Source organism: Colobus angolensis, unplaced genomic scaffold, assembly GCF_000951035.1.
Source record: "Colobus angolensis palliatus isolate OR3802 unplaced genomic scaffold, Cang.pa_1.0 Scaffold92, whole genome shotgun sequence".
Lineage (NCBI taxonomy): Eukaryota > Metazoa > Chordata > Mammalia > Primates > Cercopithecidae > Colobus > Colobus angolensis.
The window spans coordinates 1923679-1934546 of record NW_012123154.1 but is presented as its reverse complement, the minus strand read 5'-3'; the positions used below and the strand labels follow the sequence as shown (position 1 = coordinate 1934546).

Below are 10868 nucleotides of genomic sequence, written 5' to 3'. Positions count from 1 at the left end.
CTGGGATTATAGGCGCCCACCACCACGCCTGGCTAGTTTTTTGTGTTTTTTAGTAGAGATGGGGTTTCACCATGTTGGCCAGACTGATCTTGAACTCCTGACCTCAGGTGATCCACCTGTCTCAGCCTCCCAAAGTGCTGGGATTACAGGTGTGAACCACGGTGCCCGGCCCCAGCCTGTATTTTAAATATAAACAGTGTATGATGCCCTTCATTGCCTTTTCTGGTCCTCATGTAGTTCTGTGAATGTATAAAATTCACTCCCTTGATTTTGGAAGGCCCGATTTTGTAACACTTGCCCTACCTCATGTCTCCTGAAGGATGGGAATGATTTTAAGGAGCCCTACCAAGAGATGAAGTTTTTCATACCTCAGCTAATCATGATCAAACTTGAAGTCAGTGAACCCATTATTGTCTTCAATCCATCTTTTGATGGCTGCTGGGAATTAATACGTGACTCTTTCCTGGAAATTATTAAGAACTCGAATGGAATCCCTAAGGTATAGTAGTCACTTAATCATTCATTTGCATGATTTATTCACTTAGTGAATAAAATGTATTGAAAGAGGTTGTACAAGTCAGGTCACTGTGATATTCAGTTAAGGGAGGTTCGCTTTGGAGATATAACCTGAGTATACCCGCTTGACCCCAGACAGATGATTTGGACCATAAAGAAATATTCATGCGGCCCAGAATTGTGCTTCTAACAAGGGCATGAAGAGCTGCTTTGTAGGAGAATCGCTTGAATGCGGGAGGCAGAGGTTTTAGTGAACCGAGAGGGCGCCACTTCACTCCAGCCTGAGCGACAGAGTGAGACTCTGTCTCCAAAAAAAAATAGAAAAAAGAAAAAAAAAAGAGCTACTTTGTGAGAGAGGATAGTGTCCTCCATGATGTCAACTTCAATGACTGAGATAGGTCCCAAGCCATATCCCTGAGTTAATAATCCATCATGAATCAACTGTCATTAACTTGCCAAGAATTTTTAAAAATTTCTGTTTGAAGTTTCACTTGTCTGTGTGCATGTTTGTTGGTTGGTTTGTTATGTTTTAGCCACTGTAGGCTTCTACAGAGAAGAACCATTCCCTTCCTGGCCCAAGCCCTTTCCAGTTTGCTTTCCAGGGTAGAGTTACTAATTAAATTCCAGACACTTATTAACAAACTTTTATTACTAGACAGGATCATGCACGTGGATGTAACTCCTTTTAGTGCCGTCTTTTCTTAACTCCCTCTGATTGGTTAGTATGGCCAAAGGGCCATTGTCCAGTTCCATACAGGGAAGGGATCTGTGGGGTCTTGCTGGCTAGCTCCCTCACGCTCCCACCTTCTCACTCTCTCCATACATTATGTGTGCTTCACATGGGCCTTGCTTATCGGAAACGAATGCCCAGGAGTTCAAGGTTGCAGTGCAAGGAGGCCCAAGCACTCTTCTCTTTGCAAATCGCTACTTACAGGGTTCTAAATGCTCCATTAAAACTGGGTATGTGGGAGGGGAAGAAACAGTGGGAAGCTCTCCTACGACCAGTATCCCTAGGAAGGAAATGGAAGAGAAGACCCTGTAATTTGGGTGACTATGCATGGGGGACAGCTGAAATACATACTGCTTTAAACTCTCCTTCACTGCTGCTGCTGCTGATTGGCAATGTGTATAAGCAGCTGTTCAAGACCGACTTGGACTTCTCATTAGAGAGGAAAACTGGGTAGTAGGAGAGGAGGGGAGCACTACAGTAATATTCATTGACTCACACAATATTTTCTGAGCACTTACTAAGTGCCAAACTTTTGCTAGGCCCTGGGGATATAACAGTGAAGAAGTCAAATATGATCCAGGCCTTCAGGGGATTTGTATTTCATGACACACCTAGAACATCTCATTACTCACTCATCTAATTGTAATTGTGATGAGTGCTAAGCAGGAAAAGTTCAGAAGGTGAGCCTGAAACAGGGAAACCAACATCCACTGGAGGGTGGTGGGGCAGGGAGCAGGAGCAAGGGGGACTCTCAAAGGGCAAGACACCTGAAAGGTTAGGGATTGGAAAGATGAGTAATCCAGGCAAGAAGGAAAGGAAAGAGAACAGAGGAGGAAACAGCAGGGTATTCCAGCACTATCTCAGAGGAAATAGAGTAAACATGCAGCTGGCATCCCTGGAAATGAGCGGATTACAGGAGGCTTTGCATTTTGGTATCTCCCTTCCTAAGTCTCGCAACGTGCAAAAGTGGTGTTTACTCTTTAGGTGGAATCTGTCCTGTTCCCAGAGCTGAAAGGATATAATCTGATCCTTGGAACTGTTAATGCAGAAGAAAAACTTTTTTCTGATTTTTTGAGTCAAACTTTCAAGGTGTTTCAGAAAAATCAAGTTGGCCCCCGCAAGTAAGTTGAGTTATAACTTTATTAGCTACGTAGCTTTTTGGCATTGATTTGGCATTCTTAACTCTCATCCAATAAGCTATTCCTGTTCCCACACACCTGAACACATACATAGTAAGAATAGCCAATACTTACATGAGCATTACTATTTGTCCCCACTTTACAGATGAGAAAACTCTAACTGTCCCAGTGTTACATAGCAAATAGTTAGGAGAGCCAGAATTCAAATTCAGTTACAGGTCCACCTCCATTATCTGATAGTTGTGAAGCCAGATGGGTTTTGACACTTCAAAATTTCTGGGTTATGTAAAAGTAACATAATGCATATATCATATATTATCCTGCAGTTTCTGTGAGGTCTGAGGCAACATGTTGATATTTCTGCAGGGAAACCTGTAAGTACTCACGTAAATAGCCTCATATCCATTTAGGCCAACTTTTGCTACCAAGTGAATTTTGAGGCAACTTTCAGTTTTCAGAACTTTTTGGATTTGGGGATTGAGAATCAGTTATCTGAACCCACAGGCCATGCCCTTTAATCATCACACTGTAAATCATCTCACAGTTGCACACGTGACTAATCACTATGTATAGTCTATTCTCACGCTGCTAATGAAGACATGCTTGAGACTGAGTAATTTACAAAAGAAAGAGGCTTAATTGACTCACAATTCTGCAGGTCTGAGGTGGCCTCAGGAAACTTACAGTCATGGCAGAAGAGGAAGCAAACACGTCCTTCTTCTCATGGCAGCAGGAAGGGGAAGCGCTGAGCAAAAGGGGGAGGGAAAAGCCTCTTACATACCGTCAGATCTCGTGAGAACTCACTGTCACGAGAACAGCATGAGGGTAACTGCCCTCATGATTAAATTACCTCCCACTGAGTCCTTCCCACAACAGATGGGAATTATGGGAACTACAATTCAAGATGAAATTTGGGTGAGGACACAACCAAACCATATCACACTAGTTTAGGGTGATCCTGTAAGTAACTTCCAAAGTGAGACGCTTTACGGTTGAAAAGAGTGTTGTTAACTATTACCATGGGACAACAGGTGTAAACCTGGACTGTCCCAGGCAAACTAAGAGATATGGTCACACCAACCCAGAGTTTTTGTACTGCAGCTCTATTGACATTTTTGACTGGAAAATTCTATTGTGGGGGCTGTCCTGTGGGTGGTGGGCTGTTTAGCAGAATCCTTGTAGGAATTATGCATGCCGGCAGGAATCCCCTGGTTGTGACAGCCAAGAATGTCTTCGGGCATGGCCAGAAGTCTCCACCAGTTGGGAACAACTGCAAACTAGTCAAAAAATCATGGGCTCATATTTGGAAGCCCTGCCCTTGTGAATTTGATTTGGGAGAGTCTATTTGAAACCTCTGTTTTCCCTATTCTTGGAATCTTAGATACACAGTTATTTTCTTTTCTTTTGTTCTCTTTTCTTTTATTATTTTTTGAGATGGCGTCTCACTGTTACCCAGGTTGGAGTACAGTGGCGTGATCTCAGGTCACTGCAACCTCCACCTCCTGGGTTCAGGCAGTTTTCCTGCCTCAGCCTCCCAAGTAGTTGGGACCACAGGCATGTGCCACCACGTCCAGCTAATTTTTGTATTTTTAGTAGACAAAATCAAAAGCTTGTTTTTGATTTTACAGGCTCATAGGCAGAAGGGACTTGCCTTGTCTCAGATGAGACTTTGGACTGTGGATTTTTGTGTTGGTGCTGAAATGAGTTGAGAATTTGGGGGACTAATGGGAAGGCATGGTTGGTTTTGAAATATGAGGACATGGGATTTGGAGGGGCCAGGGGCAGAATGATATGGTTTGGCTGTGTCCCCACCAAATCTCAACTTCAATTCTATCTCCCAGAATTACCATGTGTTGTGGGAAAGACACAGAGGGAGGTCATTGAACCATGGGGGCCATTTTGTCCCGTGCTAGTCTCGTGATAGTGAATAAGTCTCATGAGATCTGATGGGTTTATCAGGGGTTTCCACCTTTGCTTCTTCCTCATTTTCTCTTGCCACTGCCACTTAAGAAGTGCCTTTTGTCTCCTGCCATGATTCTGAGGCCTCCCCAGCCATGTGGAACTGTAAGTCCAATTAAACCTCTTTTTCTTCCCAGTCTCGGGTATATCTTTATCAGCAGTGTGAAAATGGACTAATACAACACTGGTCCTGGAAAAAGTGAAATATCTTGTCTAAATTTACACTGCTAGGAAGTGCTGAAATTGAAATTCAGAGCCAAAATTCTGAGTTCTGTAATGCAACTTTTTGCCACATTATAGTTCTCTTTACTGAATTGGGCTAAATTTTTAAAAATGCTACTGTGTCTTCATTTGCCACTCTGACTCATCTGATTTGATTGACTTGTATTTGTGTGTTTGATTTCACACTCTTCAATATGGAAGATATTTAAATGTCTACAAAATGTATAATGACTTACTGGATAACACAGCAGAACAAAACATCGCTGCGTTCCTGAAAGAAAATCACGACATTGATGATTTTGTGACGGTAGGAAATGTCACTTGAAATTTTATACCTTGGCGACATGTGTTGCAGACAATCCAATGAGCAGTTAGTGTCTCTTTGGTGCATAGACCGTGCTCAGCATTGGAGTAGGGTGGGCCGGGGTGAGGCTGGGGGCAAATGGGAGAGGCTCAAGGGCAAATCAAGCTACTGAATGTGCTCCTTTCTGCAGAAGATCAATGCCATAAAGAAACGGAGAAATGAAATTGCATCCATGCACATCACCGTGCCTTTAGCCATGTTCTGCCTTGATGCTATGGCCCTAAATTATGATCTCTGTGAGCGAGCTCAAAATCTTAAAGAACATCTGATTCAGTTCCAAGTGGATGTAAACCGAGACACCAATACCAGGTATCGTAATTCTGTGCAGACAAATAGCAATGGAATTTGGCACCAACTGGAGATGAAAAAGTGATCAGAACTTGCACCTTCTAGCAGTGAACAGATTATTTTCTAGTTCAAGTTTTTTCTGCCCCTAGGTAAGGGTAGTGAGGAATTCAGGTTCAGGCTAGGAGGTGAACAGTCAAGAGAAAGCGACATGGGGGTTGGAGTAGGCAGATGGAGGGCATTTCTTAGCAGTTCGTCTCTGATCCTGAAGCTTTTGCCTTCTTGCAGGCAAATTCAGGAGAATGCAGACTGCTTCCTGGGCTTGTCTGTCTGAGGTCATGGGCCCTTCTCACTGTCCATCTAGCACATATTTTAAAACACAAAGTGCTTACAGGCGCATTTTCCTTAGAATCACTCCTAGGCAGAATTCTGCTGTATAGGTCTGGAAATTCTGTTGTTCAATCTTTTTCTTTTTCGAAATGGAGTTTCACTCTGTCTGGAGTGCAGTGGCCTGATCATAGCTCACTGTAGCCTCGAACTCCTACGCTCAAGCAATCCTCTTGCCTCAGCCTCCTGAGTAGCTAGGACTATAGGCATCCACCATCGTGGCTGGCTAATTTTTTAATTGTTTTCAGAGACAGGGTCTCGCTATGTTGTCCAAGCTGGATTGTAGTGGCTATTCCCAGGTCACAGTGCACCGTAGCCTCAAATTCCTAGACTCAAGCGATCCTCCTGCCTCTATTTGCATATCATTTTTTTTTCTTTTTTTTAGAAACATGGTCTTGTTCTGTCTCCTAGGCTGGAGTGCAGTAGTGTCGTGATCATAGCTCACAGCAGCCTCGACCTCCTGGGCGCAAGTGATCCTCCTGCCTCAGCCTTTTAAGTCTCTTGGGACTACAGGTGTGAGCCACTATGTTTGGTTCCATTGTTCAATCTTAAACTCTATATTATGCCTTTATTTTATTGATAACTATGTGCTAGACTAGATGTTTTTGGTCATAATGGATAGAAGCTCAAACAGACTAGCTTGGTTTAAAAAGGGAATTTGCGGCTCACATGTTGAAAAGTTTAGGGTTTCTAGCTTCAGGCCCTCCACACTGCAATTAGGACGCAATTCCCCTGTCTCTGCTTGGCTTTCCTCCACGTTGGCTCCATTCTCTAACACTTTTTCTCCAGTTTATGGGCTTCTGCGGCTCCAGGCTTCCATCCTTCCAGGTTCCTATCCAGAGGAGGCAAAAAGTTTCTTTTTCCATCATCGTTGGAAAAGTCCTGGCCCGTGTGAGGTTGGCCTGACTTGGGTCATTTGTACAACATGGAATCAAACACTGGCCAAGAGGATGACTTAGATTTGGCTGGTGTTCCCATCCCTGGGGTGGGTGTCAACCCTACCTAAACCACATGAACTGAAAGGGGTGGGGGTTCCTGAGAAGACATAGGTGTTGTTACAGAAAGAGGTAATGGATGCTCGGCTGAGACGACAACTGCCTTCTACTGTGTCTCTATCTGGAGGTTAGAAAATGGTTATTCCATGTTATCCTAGTTGTCTTCCTCAAAGCACTTTATAGACAAAAATGATTTAGTGGCCAGGTGCCGTGGCTCACGTCTATAGTCCCAACATGAGATTAGGTTTACTTTGGGAGGTGGAGGCAGGAGGATGGCTTGAGCCCAGGAGTTCAAGACCTGCCTGGGCAACATGGGAAGATGCCATCCGTACAAAAATAAAAATTAAAAAATTAGCCAGGCATGGTGGCATGTGCCTGTGGTCCCAGCTACTCAAGAGGCTGAGGCGGGAGGGTCACTTGAGACCCTGAAGTGGAGGCTGCAATGAGCCATGTTCACACCACTGCACTCCAGCCTGTGCATCAGAATGAGACTCTGTCTCAAAAAAACAAAAAAATAAAAAAGAGGAGAGATATGCAAGTTGAGGCAGGAGGATCACTTGAGTTCAGGAGTTCAAGGCTGCAGTGAGTTATGACTGAGCCACTGCACTCCAGCCTGAGCCACAGAGCAAGACCCTACCTCAAAATAAACAAATATAAAATAAAATGATTTAGTAATAATCACCACTATTAATATTCTATTATGTACTATATTATTCATATATGTATAATTTTAGCGTTTTATAGTACTTTAAGTTTTACAAAATACATATCAGAAAATCATCAGCAAATTAATCATAATACTAGTGGCCATCTTCCCAGCACATTGGATAGTCTAGGCACGAATAAGTACTCTGCAAAGAATAGATCTGTTCAAGAACTCACAACAACCCTAAGAAGTTGTTCATTATTTTCTCCATCACGTTGATGAAGACCCTGAGACTCTGACAGGTTAGGCAGTGGCATATCTGGGAATTAACCCAGTTAGTTCATTTTGACCTCAAAGTCCATGTGCAAGCAGCTTTCTCACTCATTGATGAAGAGGTCTGATTCCTGGTTTTGGAGCCAGAATAGCTAGTTTTGAATCCAAGACCTTCTATTTATGAGCTGTGCAACCCCAGCCTCGCCTCTTGGATCTTCAGTTTCTTTTTTTCTTTCTTTCTTTTCTTTTTTTGAGACTGAGTCTCACTCTGTTGTTCAGGCTGGAGTGCAGTGGCGTTATCTTGGCTTACTGCAACCTCCACCTCCCAGGTTCAAGCGATCACCAGCCTCAGCCTCCCGAGTAGCTGGGATTACAGGCTCATACCACCACACCCGGCTAATTTTTTGTATTTTTAGTAGAGACAGGGTTTCATCATGTTGGCCAGCCTAGTCTCAAACTCCTGACCTCAGGTGATCTGCCCATCTCGGCCTCCCAAAGTGCTAACATTACAGGCGTGAGCCTCCGCGCCCAGCCTGGATCTTCATTTGCTTTGCTTATAGGATATGGGTTTGGGATTGGGATGAGGATAGCAAAAGGTTTTCAGCCTTCTTTTTTTAAAAGTTGAGACAGGGTCTTACTCTGTTGCCCAGACTGGAGTGCAGTGGCATGATCAAAGCTTACTGCAGCCTCGACCTCCTGGCCTCAAGCCATCCTCCTGCCTCAGCCCCCGAAGTAGCTGGGACTACAGGCGCACACCACTACACCTGGCTACTTTTTGCATTTTTTGTAGTGATGGAGTTTTGCCATGTTGCCCAGGCTGGTCTCAAACTCCTGGGCTCAAGTGATCCTCCAACTTCAGCTTCCCAAACTGCTGGGATTACAGGCATGAGCCACTATACCCAGCCTACTTGGAGACTTTCTTGGGAAAGTTTGAGCCATGGATTTTTTTCCCTTAAGCAATTATCCATTTGTTCCTGTCAAATCAAAGCAACATGGTGCCTTAGTCGATCAGTGTATTCATCCGTATCTAAATAAATTTATAATGTCCTTAGGTCTTTTTAATATAAGTGAAAATAAGAGCCTCATTCTGAACCCAGGGATATCTAAGAATGCAGACACCCAAGTTAGCAGCTGAACTCCAAGTTGGTGGCTGACTTCTCAAGTTTCTGTCTGCCTTAAAAATAACATCAACAGGGCTGGCAGCGGTGGCTCATGCCTGTAATCTCAGCACTTTGGGAGACTGAGGCAGGTGGATCATGATGTCAGGAGTTCGAGACCAGCCTGGTCAAGATGGTGAAAACCCGTCTTTACTAAAAATACAAAAATTAGCCAGGTGTGGTGGTGGTGGTGGGGGGGGGTACCTGTAATCCCAGCTACTAGGGAGGCTGAGGCAGAGAATTTCTTGAACCCAGGAGGCAGAGGTTGTGATAAGCTGAGATCATGCCATTGCACTCCAGCCTGGGTGATAGAGCAAGACTCTGCCTCAAAAAAGAAAAAAAAAATCAGCATGTCACAATCAAGTAATAATAACAAAACTATGATATCATTGCTAACATCTGTTGAGGACCACTCTGTGCTAGGAGTGGACATATTGCGGATAATTTGCTTCTCATTGTAGTTAAGATGCTGAAGACCGTCAGTCATTTCCTTTTGCACAAATTAGAGCATATTCAAATTATCTGTATAATAACATCATGTTTCAGTCTTATGTTTGAAAAGTGGCCAGTTAGACCTGGTGGTCCCAGTAATGACACATTTTCTCTGCCAAAGGCCAGGCGTGGTGACTCATGCCTGTAATCGCAGCACTTTAGGAGGCCAAAGTGGGCAGATCACCTGAGGTCAGTAGTTAAAGGCCAGCCTGACCAACATGGCAAAACCCCATCTCTACTAAAAATACAAAAATTAGCCAGGTGTGGTGGCAGGCACCTGTAATCCCAGCTACTTGGGAGGCTGAGGCAGGAAAATCACTTGAGCCTGGGAAGCATAGGTTGCAGTGAGCTGAGATATCACACCACTGTAATCCAGCCTGGTTGACAGAGTGAGACTCTGTCTCAAAAAAAAAAAAAAAAAAAAGATTAAAAATTAATTTAGTGCTCTATTTCAACACAAAATGTGAGGGATTGCTGTTGGTGGTGGTGGTGGTGTTTTGGTCTAAATCTAGGTTCTGTGTATGAAAGGTAGTATGGTGTATTTGTTAAGAGTATGAGCTTTGGAGTCAATTAACCCAGGTTCATATCTTGGCTCTGACATCTACATACCATGTTGCTTTCAATAATGTTGCTCAGAGTCACTTTCTTCCATTCCGAAGTGTAGATAATAGTAGTATCTACCTCTTAGAATTGTTGTGAGGATTAGATGAGTTAATATATGGAAATGATTAGAATGGGGTGTGGCACTTCATAACGGCTTAATACGTAACAGATATTATTATCATTATGACTGTTATTATTCCTGGAGTTTAGTGTGCATGTGAATATTATCTATCAAAGATTTGCAGGCAGGGAAAAAAATTTAAAAAAAAATTGTTCTTTTTTCCAAGTAGGAATTATATCTTTTGAGCATGGAGTCTTACAAGAAAGTCATTTTAGATGGTGATGATGGTGATGATGATGATGATGACAATGATGACAATGGCTATTTCTTTTCTGTAGCATTTGTAATCAGTACAGCCACATCGCAGACAAAGTCAGTGAGGTTCCTGCCAACACTAAGGAGCTGGTATTCCTCATTGAATTCCTAAAGAAATCCAGTGATGTCACTGTGTTCAAACTCAGGAGGCAACTTAGAGATGCAAGTGAACGGCTGGAGTTCCTGATGGACTATGCGGACTTGCCGCGTAAGTCCAATGCCATGTGTGTATATCGAAATGCATACCTATATGTATATTTTATATTTGTATATATAACATTTCAAGTAGTCCATATGTATTTATATATTTGGGGGTAAAGTGTTGAGCAAAAGGATGGTTATATGAATTCTACCACTAAATATCAGGAGAGCTGCCTTTCAAGTGTCCCCATATGTTAGAGGCACTAATTTTATACTCATATCCACAATAATTTGAATCACACAAAAGGAATCTGGTTAGACACAAAGGAGGCATAGATAGATACTTGACCTCCAGTTCTTTTTTTTTTTTTTTTCAGTCTCGCTCTGTCGCCAGACTGGAGTGCAGTGGCGGCGATCTCGGCTCACTTCAAGCTCCGCCTTCCGGGTTCACGCCATTCTCCTGTCTCAGCCTCCTGAGTAGCTGGAACTACAGGCGCCCGCCACCACGCCCAGTTGATTTTGTTTTTATATTTTTAGTAGAGGCGGGGTTTCACCGTGTTAGCCAGGATGGTCTCGATCTCCT

At 43.3% G+C, this 10868-nt stretch overlaps 1 protein-coding gene across 1 annotated transcript in view; it reads left to right on the top strand.

Moving 5' to 3' along the window:
- DNAH3 (dynein, axonemal, heavy chain 3) overlaps nucleotides 1-10868 on the top strand; it is a 235401-nt gene that overhangs the window by 35203 nt on the left and 189330 nt on the right. Inside the window, 8 exon segments of the mRNA XM_011931963.1 lie at nucleotides 320-499; nucleotides 1585-1602; nucleotides 1604-1651; nucleotides 1932-1951; nucleotides 2224-2367; nucleotides 4768-4873; nucleotides 5061-5239; nucleotides 10168-10352. Of these exon segments, the coding sequence (XP_011787353.1) occupies nucleotides 320-499; nucleotides 1585-1602; nucleotides 1604-1651; nucleotides 1932-1951; nucleotides 2224-2367; nucleotides 4768-4873; nucleotides 5061-5239; nucleotides 10168-10352 (880 nt within the window).